The sequence below is a fragment of the Astatotilapia calliptera genome, unplaced genomic scaffold (assembly GCF_900246225.1).
Source record: "Astatotilapia calliptera unplaced genomic scaffold, fAstCal1.2 U_scaffold_42, whole genome shotgun sequence".
Taxonomy (NCBI): Eukaryota; Metazoa; Chordata; class Actinopteri; order Cichliformes; family Cichlidae; genus Astatotilapia; species Astatotilapia calliptera.
Window position 1 is genome coordinate 70,106 of NW_020535781.1, and position 15,087 is coordinate 85,192.

The 15,087-nt window shown below is 44.1% G+C and overlaps 1 protein-coding gene across 1 annotated transcript; it reads right to left on the reverse strand.

Annotated features, from left to right (window-relative positions):
* Positions 1-11,094: 11,094 nt before the first annotated feature.
* On the reverse strand, positions 11,095-14,149 carry LOC113018133 (zinc finger BED domain-containing protein 1-like). The gene is made up of 3 exons (XM_026161192.1): positions 14,044-14,149; positions 12,872-13,492; positions 11,095-11,162 (listed from the first exon to the last, which is right to left on the reverse strand). Exons 2-3 carry the CDS (start codon positions 13,482-13,484, stop codon positions 11,095-11,097), a joined length of 681 nt encoding a protein of 226 aa, XP_026016977.1. The 5' UTR covers positions 13,485-13,492; positions 14,044-14,149.
* Between the last annotated feature and the right edge of the window lie 938 nt (positions 14,150-15,087).

The window sequence follows — 15,087 nt, forward strand, 5'->3', positions numbered from 1 at the left end:
GGCAACGACGTCCAGTCATCGGCCGGACAGAACGTGCAGGATGTGCAGGCCGGACAGGACGTGCAGGCCGGACAGGACGTGCAGGCCGGACAGGACGTGCAGGCCGTGCAGGACGAGCAGGATGAGCAGGACGTGCAGGCCGTGCAGGATGTGCAGGCCGGACAGGATGTGCAGGACGTGCAGGACGGGCAGGACGAGCAGGCCGGGCAGGACGAGCAGGCCGTGCGGGACGTGCAGGAACAGACAGATTGGAGACCTCAGGGGCAGACAAAACTGAACCCTCGGAGGCTGGACCAGGCGGAGCTGCAGAGGCCGAAGCCGGACCAGGCGAAGCACAGGCTGAGGCCGAAGCTGGACCAGGCGGAGGCGAAACAAGAACAGAGGCTGAGGCTGAAGCCGGACCAGGCGAAGCTGCAGAAGCTGGGGCCGGACCAGGCGGAGCTGCAGAGGCTGGGGCCGGACCAGGCAGAGCTGCAGAGGCTGGGGCCGGACCAGGCAGAGCTGCAGAGGCTGGGGCCGGACCAGGCGGAGCTGCAGAAGCTGAGGCCGAAGCTGGACCAGGCATAGCCGAGGCAGAGGCTAATGGCGGCTGGACGGGCTCCTCGGGCCCTCCAGCTGACGTGGCAGAAGGCTGAACGGGCTCCTCGGGCCCTCCAGCTGACGAGGCGTGAGGCTGAACGGACTCCTCGGGCCCTCCAGCAGGAAGAGACGGCTGAAGCGGCTCCTCGGGCCCTCCAGCAGGAAGAGACGGCTGAAGCGGCTCCTCGGGCCCTCCAGCAGGAAGAGACGGCTGAAGCGATTCCTCGGACCCTCCAGCGGAGACAGGTGGCTGAAGCGGTTCCTCGGACCCTCCAGCGGAGACAGGTGGCTGAAGGAGTTCCTCGGACCCTCCAGCGGAGACAGGTGGCTGAAGCGGTTCCTCAGACCCCCCAGCGGAGACAGGTGGCTGAAGCGGTTCCTCGGACCCTCCAGTAGAGACAGGTGGCTGAACGGACCCCTCGGACCCTCCAGCGGAGACAGGAAGCTGAACGGATGACCGAGGAGAGGAGCGACGGTGGCGTCGCTTCCTTTTAGACGAGGGAACAGGAACCGGTGGAGAAACGGAGACCTCCTCCTCATCCTCCGACCACACAGCCGCCAGGAAAAAGGCAGGCGAACGGACAGGCGAACAAGGTCCCAGCTGGCGTGAGGAAGGGGAGGAAACCTGCAGTGGCGATGAAGCAGAGTGTGCGTTGTCCTGCGGCAGCGGTGGGGAAGACGTAGTGAGGGAGAGAGCAAGCTCACTAGTCTGTGGTGGCCAGTGCGATCCTCTATGCTGTTGCATGCTGGGGGAGCAGGCTGAGGGTCGCAGATGCCAACAGACTTAATAAACTGATCCGTAAGGCCAGCAATGTTGTGGGGATGGAGTTGGACTCCCTCAAGGTGGTGTCAGAGAGGCGGATGCTGTCCAAGATAAAGACAATGTTGGATAACACCTCCCACCCACTCCATGACATGTTGGTCAGTCACAGGAGCTCGTTCAGTGAGAGACTGAGATTACCGAAAAGCACCACTGAACGACACAGGAAATCATTCCTGCCTGTGGCCATCTCCCTGTACAACGCATCCACTTAACACACTGTTTGCTGCTACAACTACACATGTTTCTTTTCCAAATATTTATTTATAAGTGACTTATGTATGTATGTATGTATATATATGTATATATTGTACTATTCTTAGTTAGCGTATTGTCTGTCTTGTCTTAATGTTGGTTTAAAATGGAGCACTGTAACAAAAAATAATTTCCCCCAGGGATCAATAAAGTATTCTGATTCTGATTCTGATAGCCCTGACCTGCTCTCTCCAGGCAGTTCTGGTGTTCCCCAACTCAGTGTCCTTAGCGAACTGGCTAAGCTGGGGATTATGCCGAATGATGGCCTCCACCGCGCTCAGCCCCACTGCCATGGTCCTTAAATCCGGGGACTGGGCGATGCGGTCGAGCAGCCTCACCATCCGCTCCATCTCACCGTAGAACTCAGAAGAAAAAGAGTCTGCAGGGTCCATGTTCTGGTCGCGATCTTCTGTTAGGTGAGGCTGTGTGCAGGCAGGAATAGGACCCAAGGTGCAGACTCCGGAGACAGAACTTAAACCAAAACAGCTTTAATGCTGAACGCAAACATAACATAACTGGAAAAACTCAAAAATAAACTAACACCGGCAGATTGACAAAACACACAGCAAAGTAAACGGTAGATCGCGACACAGACACAGAGAAACACTTGGCTAAAATACACAGAGGGAGCAATCAGGGAATGGGTAACAGGAGGGAAACACAGCTGGGACAAATCAGAACTGACGAGACCAAAGAAGCGTAAACTGAACACACTGAGAAAAGACAGAGACCTTCAAAGTAAAACAGGAAACACATAACACAGACACAGGCTCATAAGCAGGCACTACAAAGGGAACAGAGACGTGGGAACAGGGCACACACAAACACTGACTGAACACGGGGATATAGGAACTTAAGATACACATAGACGCGAACTAGACAAGGGGATGCAGGTGATAGGGGAGACAGAGCAACTAAAGAAGACAGTCTCTGTCTTCTTTAGTTGCTCTAAGCCATAAGACAGAACTCAAAGAAACCAAAAACTAGAAAGTATAAATAATATCATAAACTCCAAAAACTCCAAAAACCCTGGGTCGACGACCCAGGCATCCTAACAGTACCCCCCCCCCCCCCCCCCCTTAGGGGCTGGCTTCCAGACAGCCCAAACCAAAACATCAAAAACAAAAAAACAACAAAAACAACCCAACCAGGGTGGGCGGCGGGGAAACAGGACGGAGGGCTCGAAACAAACCAAACAAGGAGCCAGAAACAACAAAACAAAACAAAAAAGTGCAAACAGAACAAAACACAGAAACAAAGTCCAAAACAACAGTATAAATAATATCATAAACTCCAAAAAACCCTGGGTCGACGACCCAGGCATCCTAACAAGTAAAGCTGTGGGTTGTGGGAATGAACCATAATGTTTTATCTAGGGGTCTAGATTTATGCCTGTAGTGCACTGCCATGTAAATAATTTGCATTTACTGAATATATACTGACTGAGTCCCACTGTTCAAAAGTTGAATAAAGAAACAAACTAATTTTTGCCTCTTTTTTTTAATTTTATTGAAACCACCTTATAGAACATCACATCAGTTACAATGTAGAATCCATGTCATTTATCAGAATCAGAATCAGAATACTTTATTCATCCCGAGGGAAATTAGGGGTTACAGCAGGCAGCACGCTAATGGCGCATGCGCACTCACAAAGGAACCTTCTGACCAACTTTACACAAACATCACATTGGGGCAGACATGTCAGAAGGTAGGCTGATAGGAAAAAACAACGAAAATACACTACATGAGGTAAGAGGAGGAGAAAAAAACTCCACTCAGACTGAGCTCCTAGTGGGAGAACAGTTTGATAACAGAAAAAACACCTCAGCACAAAAGCACATGACTATCAATACACCATAGAAACACGAGACAAGCAACAGGGGCGGGTAAAGGGTAAAAGAGAGCCGGTGTAGACAGCGCATCCGGTCCTGCAGCATCTGTGCTGGTCCAGTTGACTGCTATCTTCCCCGGTAGGGCACAAGCATCGAAGGCGTTGGAAAGGGAGGGGGGATGAGTGAGTGCTTATCAGTGTAAGTGTGTGTGTGTGCGTGTCCATAGTTTAGCTGAGACAGTGTCCTTCGGCCTATCAGGCTAAGTAAATAGTCTTCCAGCCAATCCAGGTGTCCTTGCATGGGATGGGAAGAATAGCCGTAACACAGTCGTTATCAGGGAGTGATTGTTCGGCTCCAGTCTCTGGCCTGCAGCTGGTGCCGTTATGGGGGTCCGCAATCTCAATGTTGATTTTGTAAATTTCCATGCGAGCAGCCCAGGAGAATTTTTGGCTGCCCTAACACTCCGACACTGGCCTCTCGATCTCCCGTTGGAGAGCCACGATCCTCCCCATGATGATATCAAACTTCTGTTCCATGGTGTTGCCATTCTTTGATTCTGAGACCTCAAAGCTGCAGTGATCTGTTCCGTGATGTCGTCCAACTGTCGCTCAAGGGTCTCATTTTGAGCAGGCCTCTCTCTGATGTTCCCCCCATACGCTTGAGCCTTCACAGCAGCTGTAAGCATCTCCAAGGTGTTGACCATATTACGTTCGTTGTGAGAGGTCGCGCCTCATCTCATCTCTTCAATTCCAGCGGGCAGCCTTAGGGGGGTTTGAACAGCCGGTTCCGCTCTCTTATTTCTCCGATAAACCAGGGCCAAGCCAACTCCGATCAGCACGAACCCTGTTATCATGGTTCCGAATAGATAGATATCTTCAGCGTCCTCGATCGACAGTCCCGCCAGACACATGACTCTCCAGTTCTGCCACCCGTCCATCGTGTATCCGGCAGGGAAAGTCCCTCCAGGGCACTCGGGCTCTCCCGAGCCCAGACTTCTCGTTGAGAAAAGGGTGTCAATAGCATTCAGAGACCAGTTAATCAAATCCATAATTCTCTTTTAGGTTTTAGAGAATGACCGTGTGAGTCTATTCCAGGGAAAGTAATGCACACGAAACAGACAAGGACATAGAGGCTAAGCAGGGAAGATAAGGGTGAGGAGGAGAGGAGAAAAGGACGACCGCCTTCGCTGAGAGCCAAAGAAGAAAAATGATTTTATAGTTTACAAATGACAAAATGTTTACACAAAATCACGAGTGTTTACATGATATCACTCACTACTAACATTACTTTATTTACTGTATCTTTTGAAAAAATACAGCAATTTTAACAGCACAAGACTTAAGAGTATTTAACAGGAGCAGGTTTCATTTTTCCCTGGTTTTATTATCACACTGTTCACCAAAACGCAGCAAACCTTCACCATCTTATCCAGAAGGGTCACCTCTTCACCCTCACAAGGAAGAAGTAATCTGATTGGCATGGTGGTATGTTTGAAGCAGGTCCCTTGTGTAGCACTGGAACCCAGTCACGATGTGATTCATCCATTTAATAGGCTGGTTTGCTGCAATAATGCCAAATAATTAGCAACTCTATAAATAGAAGGTAGTTCTGCAAAATCACTCAGTAGAATGTTTGTTGTCATTTGCTATGAGCTCAGAGCGCATAGAAAATAAAACTAATAGGCTATAAAGAGTGATATGAACATATTTAGAACTTACCGGAATGAAAATGTCTGGAGCACCAACAGATATTTGGAGATGGAATAGAACTGCACGTCAGCTCGTCTCACAGCTGCTCTCCAGGCTAGACGCCTTTGTTTGGTAACATCGATACATGAGCTGCCTCGTGTTGCTTCCAGGTTGGGAAAGAATGAAAAGATAAACCATTTTCAAGCTTATTTTCTTGCTGGTCGTGCGATCGAACATTGCAGCCGACCACACAGCAAATACGAACCATGGCTGTTGTCTGTGCCTTCGCTCCCTTTTCACTTGCGCTAGACCCACAAAATGGCGGATCGGGCCAAAATCCTTTCCACGCCCACCCCCGTGACATCACGCTCCAAAGCCCTATTCCATTACAGAATACATGCCCCAAATGTATTCTGTAACGTATTCCGTTACGTTACTCAATGACATTAACGTATTCTGAATACTTTGGATTACTTAATATATTATCATGCTTTTTACAACAACGTGAATGTACTATTGCTGGGTGATTCATTACTATTACTGAAGGTCCGCGACTCCGAACTGTAGTAAAGGGACCTCTGACTAATACGGCGGGGTCCCTGTCGGCTCGTAGCCGAAAAATAGCTTTACTTTGTTGTGTGGGTCAACTTTTCTTGCGAGAGACAGAGAGAGGCGTTGAAAGACTGCTCCAACAGAACTTATTGTTTTCGGAGGAAAACACGAACACGGTGTACAGTCGAGTCTTAATAGCTTACTTACAACTGGGCTCGTCAGGCACTCTTCTTGGCTGAAGTGGTTATTATTATATTTACATGCTTCCAGCTCCCATTTTTCCTCGATGACAGCTCGTACTTTTCCACTCCCCCTTTTCTCCCTCCTCGCGCTCACAGACCCATAATGTGTATGGCAGTCCATTCTCCCTGCAACACGGACTACACTGCCCATGATGCTACATTCTTTAGAGCTATGCTTGTAGCATTCTGCCTGTTAGCTTAGCACAACAACAACAACAACGAAAAGGCGCTCTCTCACCCAGGAAACACACAGTCGCAGAGAGCAAGAGAGCGTCGCCCTGTAACCATGGCAACCGTAATGCTGCCGCCTGGAACAACAGAACGTAGCTGTCAAACAAAACCCAAACAGTCCTGACCCGCGACAAAATGAACAGGAAAGTACCGCAGTGTAATCCATTTATTTCAACAAAGTAACTGTATTCTGAATACCACCTTTATAAACGGTAACTGTAACGGAATACAGTTACTCATATTTTGTATTTTAAGTACGTAACGGCGGTACATGTATTCCGTTACTCCCCAACACTAAAGGAAGAGGAGCTCGTGAACTGGAACCACCACAGCAAAAGAGAGTGAAGCCATATGTGCAGAAGAATGCAGTGACATATGATGTTCCTTCTTCCTGATATTGCTGTCATTCGGAACCGCTACGTTGATCACTACGGCCGTCTTCTTCTGTTTGTCTACCACCACTATGTCCGGTTGGTTAGCCACCACCATTTTGTCCGTCTGTATCTGGAAGTCCCACAGGATCTTAGCTCGGTCATTCTCCACCACCCTTGGGGGCATCTCCCATTTTGACCTCGGGACTTCCAGGTTATACTCGGCACAGATGTTCCTGTACACTATGCCGGCCACCTGGTTATGGCGTTCCATGTATGCCTTGCCTGCTAGCATCTTGCACCCTGCTGTTATGTGCTGGATTGTCTCTGGGGCATCTTTACACAGCCTGCACCTGGGGTCTTGCCTGGTGTGATAGACCCCAGCCTCTATGGATCTGCACATATATATATATATATATATATATATATATATATATATATATATATATATATATATATATATATATATATATATATATATATATATATATATATATATATATATATATATATATATATATATATATATGCTCCCAGGCCTCTGGTAGAGGACCCAAGCTTGAAGGATAAACCGCCCGCAGGGGCGTGCTGGGTGTTATTATTTATATATGTGTATATATATATATAGACATATATATGTATATGTATATGTATATAGACATGTATATATGTATATGTACATGACAGCATTGCTGTCCAGCATTGTGTTTATCAAAACTCTTTTTACAAATCCTGCTGCGTGTGTGTCCCCCAGGTGATTAACAGGAGGAGAAGAGTCTGGTGGTGCAACGGAGGAACAATTTCATCCATTTGGACTCAGCTCAGCCACTACAGAGGAAACAATCAATGACTTCAACACAAAAGGTGAGAAAAATATCACAGTTACAATTAGGGATGCACCGATACCGTTGCTGGTATCGGGTATTGGGGCCGATACTGTAAAATGTGTGTGTACTCATATTCGTAAAAGTTAAGCGATACCATGAACCGATAATAATGTAGCCCGGATGGGAATTTGGGAGTAGATACTCATAATTCCTATGGACTTAAACGCCACGGTAACATAAGGTGTTCACAGTTGATGTTTTGTGATGTAACTGTACCCAGAATGTACTTTGCCCTGTAATATGTCACAAGGTAAATACAGGTAATTAGAGCAATCAAACTGTTATGTTAATCATAAAGTATTATTTTATGGTATGTAACTCTGAATGGAGTTTAAATATTGTTCAGAGTTCTAATTTCTTGTAACAGAAGTTACAAGAAAATACAAAGATCATATTTTATAAGCACACATTGAAACAACAATATCATCAGTTGAACTTGAAATTTCTTATGCGTAAAAGATTTTCTCTGCTGATCAATATTTCTTCAATAATGTCATTTTCATTACAACTCTCATTGTAGCACATCATTGTAATGTGATACTGCCACCAGAAGGTGGTGGAAACACACCAACAATGTGTTTGTTGACATGTTTGATTCCACCAATGAAGGGAGTTTCAGTTTGTTCCACGACTGCATTTCACTCACTGCCTCTGTTTGTATCTCTGTCACTGCAGGACCAACATGGAGCGAGAAGTCAGCGCTCTCAGGAGGCCGAGAAACCTCACAGAAGAAAGGGAGAGAAAACCTACAGCTGTGATGAGTGTGGAAAGTCTTTTACCCTGGCTGGGAACTTGAAAAAACACCAACTCATCCACAGTGGAGTTAAACCTTACAGCTGTGACTTGTGTGGAAAGTCTTTTACCCAGGCTGGACACTTGAAAAAACACCAACTCATCCACAGTGGAGTTAAACCTTACAGCTGTGACTTGTGTGGAAAGTCTTTTACCGAGGCTGGAAGCTTGAAAAAACACCAACTCATCCACAGTGGATTTAAACCTTACAGCTGTGACTTGTGTGGAAAGTCTTTTACCCAGGCTGGACACTTGAAAAAACACCAACTCATCCACAGTGGATTTAAACCTTACAGTTGTGACTTGTGTGGAAAGTCTTTTACCGAGGCTGGACACTTGAAAAAACACCAACTCATCCACAGTGGAGTTAAACCTTACAGCTGTGACTTGTGTGGAAAGTCTTTTACCCAGGCTGGACACTTGAAAAAACACCAACTCATCCACAGTGGAGTTAAACTTTACAGCTGTGACTTGTGTGGAAAGTCTTTTACCCAGGCTGGAACCTTAAAAAAACACCAACTCATCCACAGTGGACTTAAAGCACACAACTGTGAGTTGTGTGGTAAGGCTTTTGCTCTAAATAGCGACTTACACAGGCATCTAGTTACCCACTCTGGAATTAAGGCGTAGAGCTGCGACTTTTGTGGAAAAAGTTTCAGTGACAAACGGTACCGAAATATTCACCTACGAATTCAGACTGGAATTGATGTTTCCTGCTGTGATCAGTGTGGGAAACTGTTTACAACAGATGCACAGTTACAACAACACACTGAGGAGAGACCTTTATAAATGTTACCTGTGTGAGAAGACTTTTAAAGCTCCAAATCAGCTGAAAAAACACCAACAGATCCACTCCAGAAAGTAACTCTAGAAGTGCAGTTACTGTGAGGATGTATTGATTTTTTATCTTGTAATTTTAACCTGATTGTTTGGAAAAAGTCTGATCAGTAAACTTATGGAGTTATACTGAATGAACTGTTTGGAAAAATGAAGAAGTAACCTGAGTTTTATAGTGTAAACAGTAAAATGTAATTGGACGTTGCAGAGATGCTTTTTATTTCAGGCGACGTTCAGGATAAAAACGTTGAAGGAATTCCCTGACTTACAATGTCTTTGTTTAGGAGTGGAGCAAAGCACACTGATCCATTTCTCACCCTGTCGTCACTGTGGTGGTGGGCAAGCCGTTTCTCTTTAACCTTTGTGGAAAAACCTCCAATCACGAAACGGGACCTAAAACCACATCAACGTAGCCACACTGGAGACAAAATGAACTACTGCAAAGAATGTGGGAGAGGCTTCCACACACCAAGTACATTAAAAACATGAACTCTTCCACAGTGTGGTCAAAAAGCACATCTGTGACCAGTGTGGGTCATCCTTCACCACTGCAGGAGGGACACCATACAAGTGCAGACACTGTGACAAAAGCTTCTCACAATCAGGTCATCGTAACAAACATGAACGTACACACATGGAAGTGAACTTCAGCTGTGACCAGTGTGACAAGAGTTTCAGGAATCTCAGTTCATACTCCGAACACAAACGATCCCACGCTGTAAAATAAACTGTTTCACTGTTACCAATGTGCAAAAACCTTCACTTCATTATCTGCTCTGTGCAAACATCAGCCTGATCATGCAGGACTGAAATCACTGGATCACAATGAATCTGAAGAGAGAGAAAGATCCTCTTCTGGTTTCAGGGTCAGACTTAAAAACCTTGAGATCAGGCTCCACAGAGTTCAGATGGAATCTCCTGTAAAGAGTGTCAGCTGATGCTACACTTGGATCTGATGAAGGTAGCTCTGATTTCTGGAGCTGCAGTGAATAATTCTGAATGTTACATTTAGGAAGCTGCATGTATAGATATGCATAGATATGCATATCAAGTTTTTTTTCCTTTGGGGGATTTTAATTCTCTAAAATTATCTCTGTTACATTTAATCTTTGTTCCCTTAGGACACAGTAGTGTTTAGTAGTTGTACTTGTTACTGTATTATTAAAGTTTTTAGGAATGTCTTTTTTACCAAACCAATAATGTATCAGAATTGCAGATATGGATATATATTTCAATTTCTTTTATTTGAACTTTCTTAGTGTTTCCCAAAATTAACTTAATGTGGGGTAATGTATTCATTTAATGTGTTACCTCTGTTAAATTTCAATCCTTCATTCATATTTAACCTTTTGCTGTTGTAAAATCTTCTCTTAAATCCTTTTCTCCCAAAAACTACAAATATTTTCACAAGCAGTTGCTCTTAAAAACCTCCAAAATGAACTAAATCTGTCCACCAGCTTTGAAACAACACCTGCTGTGACTTTATGTCCAGAAAAAAAGAAACTCAAGCTGAACTGGTTTTGGGCTGTACTTCCATGTAATGCCAGTTAGTACCAGAAGATGGAGCAGTGAGTCAGTGTAACCTTTATTCAATTAGGCAAAGAGCACAATCTTATTCACAGTGGCAGCAAAGAAATGTTGAAAGTTAAAAACAGCAGCACACATCAGAACCATTTTAAAGATCACAGGTGACTACTTTTACGTAATTCAAATTCTGTTAAACCTCTATTTTTTTGCTCCTCCTTTCACTTTAGTGTATTTAGTCATTGAAGTCCACATGTTGTTTTTTAATGAATTTTGATCCACATGTTCTGCAGCTGTTTTCTTGTTGATTTGAAGTTGTATTATGAAATCCTGATAATGTTAAAGTGTTAGTTATATTTGATGAAGTCTGTGTAGAGTTTATCTTATTATCTTATTAAACAGTTTGGTGTGAAAAATAAAGAAATGGTCTCAGAACAAGTAGTTTGACCCATTATTTCTGATTCAAACTAATTTAACTGTTTTCAGTGGTACATGTGGAGGTTATCACAGGAGGCGACTTGGCTGTTCTCACTCACACTGAAGAAGGATCCTGCAGCTCATTAAAAACTCTAAAATGATCTTGAAAGAACATATGTTTGATTTTCTTAAAAACATGCTGTTGGCATGAAGCTTTGAGACAGTGTTTTTAAGAGTCATTGTGGTTAACATCTCACACATTCCAATAAAGCAGATGTTCCTGCATTGCAACAGCGGTTTGCAGTTGCAATGCAGGATGTGCTGCTGCTCGTCTACAGGACTCTCATGGAGCACCACTTTGAAACTTTGTAACTCTCTCTGCAAAATACAATATATAAAGACCAATGCTGGGCAATTAATTATATAGTTACTTCTTCAAAAAAGTTACTGAGTATTGCAAACAACAAAGATTTTTGCAGCTGTTTACCAAAAAATGCTGCTAAGGGATTTTTTTTAAACAAAATTTCAAACTATTTACAGAACAATCAGGTGTTCTGCATCAATCTGATGCCACACAAATTATTTGTGCCTCTCCAAAAAATAATTTCTGTCCACTATGAGATAAAGGAGAACATCAAAAGCCTGATACCTGCAGGCCTGACAACAGGAGATGTATCACTCCTGTAACATTTAGCAGCCGCCTCATTGTTCTGACACACACAACAAAACTATTGACTACACTACACACTAACTATACAAGATTTGCGCTAAACGTTGCAAATCTCTCACATCTCAAAACACTGCCGTCACTCCTAAATTTTCCTCTTCTTAACAACTTCCGTTTCTTAACAACCAAATGCCATGTTTTGATTGGTCGGCATGGTACATTTTTTGACCAATGGGAAAGGGTGGGGTGTTTTGGTTTTGTCTTTGCTCACAGGCGGAGAGTGCTTTATAACGTTTTCTTTATAAAAATGACGTTTTTTACCATTTCTTCCCCCAGTAAATGTAAACAACAATATTCTGGAAGAAAACCAAACACTGGATTTTTTTTTAATCACAACTCTGTTTTTTATGTGGCCTATCAACACAATTTGAAACCTGGTATAATGTCCACTCTTTTTACGTCACTTGTTCCATCTGTCCTGCTCACATCTCCAATGGTTGTACACGTTGTCATTAACGTGGCTTCACTCCACATTAGCCACGCCACTTTGCTAGCTAAAACACCGGTTTCGGCACATAAGGACGCTGTCATAGCCTGTCAACGACGTTGATTAGCTGCGCATATACGAATTTGAATCACGTGATTGCTGGACTATGGGATGAGGTGCCATTGTTCTAATCTTTGGTAGTGGGTCTTTGTGCAAATCTCCAATGACAATAACAATATAGAAAGAACACAAACAAGCAAGGCCAACAACTGTACAGCTTACAGATTTTGTGCCAGGAAAACTAATCTGTCAACATTATCAGGCTTCAACGATGCCCTGTGGCAGTTTACAATGTTTCCACTGCAACTAAAAATCCTTTCAGAAGGGGAGCTGGTAGCTGGCGCACAAAGATATTTCTTGGCCAGGAGGCTCAGTGCTGGAAAGGCAACTTCATGTTCCTTCCACCATTTGAGAGGGTCAGCATCACTCTCTACACAAACTGACAACAGGTAGCTAGAAAATTCATTTTCGATTGCTTCCTTTTTTGTGAAACCAGTGTTGGTGGCTGTGCTGTGCTGGAAGAAGCTTGCCAGTGATCTCTTTTTTTTAGCTGTGTGTCCTACTGCTGCTTCTTCTTGGTCTGCAGACTCAGGCACGGCTGGATCAGTCAGCTCAGACAAACACGTACCCTGATAGCTGAGCAGAGACTCTGCCTCCAAGATGAGTTTATGTTTTAGTGCATTAATTCTCTCACTAGGGATGTATTTCGCCCTGAACCGTGGATCCACAAAAGAAGCCATGTCCAACAGGTCACTGGTGGATGGATCTGCATATTTATTGTTGAGGTAATCCACAATGCGGGTCTTGATGGATTTACACAGCTCACTATCCTCCTCTCCAGGTGCCAGGAGACTAGTGTTAAACAGGTGTAGCACAGGTCTGACATAGGACAGGGTCACATACTTCTCTCCTGAAAGTGCATCAGTGAAGTCCTGACAGGGTTTGAGAGCTTTCTGAACTGCTTCCAGGACCTCTATGTCCTGCCAAGTAGGGACTAGAGGTCTGGTTTTCATGTCGACAGAGAGGACTTTAGAAAGTGCTCTTTCCTGCTCCAGAACTCTCTCTATCATGAGAAGCCTTGATCCCCAGCGAGTTGTTGCCTCTGTGAGTAGCTGGTGACTTGGAAGACCCAGCTGTATTTGCACTTCAGCCAGCTCTCTTCTCTTCCTCCAGCTGTAGGAGAAGCTGCTGACGACTTTCTTACACAGAGAAGAAGCCCGGGTAATGCGGGCATCATCCATAGCATGTCCTGTGACACACAAAATACAAACTTTTAAAATCACTTTAATTGTTATGTTAAGATGCAAATCACTCAAAGGCAAATTAACATCCATCTCAGTTGTATAGAATGTGATGCATAAGACTTAACAATATTTGCAAAATGTGTCGTGTATTGTATAACCTAGAAATGGTTCTAGTTAAACTATCTTGGTAAAATCACCAGATCACCAAATGATTAGAACATGTTTTTTTTCGGTTTTTTTACACCTTTTAATCTCACTATGTATTTAAAAATGTATCCCTGTCTTGTCTCAGCTGTGGTCCTCATTTAGTGTCACAACTCAATCTAATACAAAGACAAATACACCCCAATACGTTTATTGGATTTAATAGGGATAGTTTATTTATTTGTTCAACTAACTTTCGATTTCTAAGTGATAGATGTATATGCTGGCTATGACTTATAAAAATATTTGTCTTGTGGTCCATAGGCATGTTTAGCTCTACAAGAGACTCTATACACTTTTCATTTATTAGCGTTTTTTTTTTCCAAATCAAAAAATTCAGTATTGCACTTACCAATGGCCAGATGAAGCCTGTGACCAAAACACTGGATCCTCGACCACTTGTTCAGTTGAACCGCCTTGACAATATTAGCCCCGTTGTCAGTTGTTATAGCAACCAGTCCCGTCGGTTGAGCTTCCAGGTTTTGAGCACATCCTGCAGGGCTTCAGCTATATGCTCTCCGTGTGGTCTTGAGGAAAGTAGCTGGTCTGGAGACAGGCAGTTTTCAGTTCCCAGTCTTCCATGAAATGTATAGTCACACTCATATATGGCTCGCATGTCCTGCTGGACCACATGTCGGTTGTCAGTGCGAAGTGAGACACTTTGGTGAGCTGGGCAGCGAGACTCTGTCTAACATCAGTATACATTTTTGGCAGTGCTTCTCTGGTGAAGTATTTCCGGCTAGGTAACTGGTATCTTCGGTCAAGAGTTTTTAGCAGCTGTATAAAGCCCTCTTGTTCCACAGTTGAGATGGGGACCATGTCTTTAGCAATATGATAGGCCACTGCTTTAGTAATTTCCCCCCACTTCTCACTTTTTGTATCATATGGCACATGAATGTTGTAAGGTGATCTGTTTCACGGCAGGAACCTCGGAAGACTTTGCGGTCTGGCTACAGCACGCAATTTCACACACTCTTCATACTGCACTTTATGCCGCAGTTGTAAATGGTGGTAAAGATTAGTGGTGCTCGAACCTTTCGTTGCGACGCTTTTTCGACATTCTCTACAGAATACATTATTCTGCTGCTCATCTGACATTGAACCCGAACCATCTCCAAATAATTGAGCCATTGGTTTTCTTTTTTCCGACGAGCTCCTCTTCGCTAGCTCCTGTGTCCATCTTGTTGCCAACTGGAGGTTTAGCGATGGGGAGGGGGTTTGTGTTCAGTGAGGGTGAGAGGCGGGGCAAACAAACCCAGACGAGAGAGAGGCAAAAATAGCGGCTCCACAAGTGTAATTATAACGCAACATAGACTATATCGATATAAACGATATTGTCACAGCTTATGTCTTGTATAAAAATATATCGATATTTTTTAAAAAATCGATATATCGC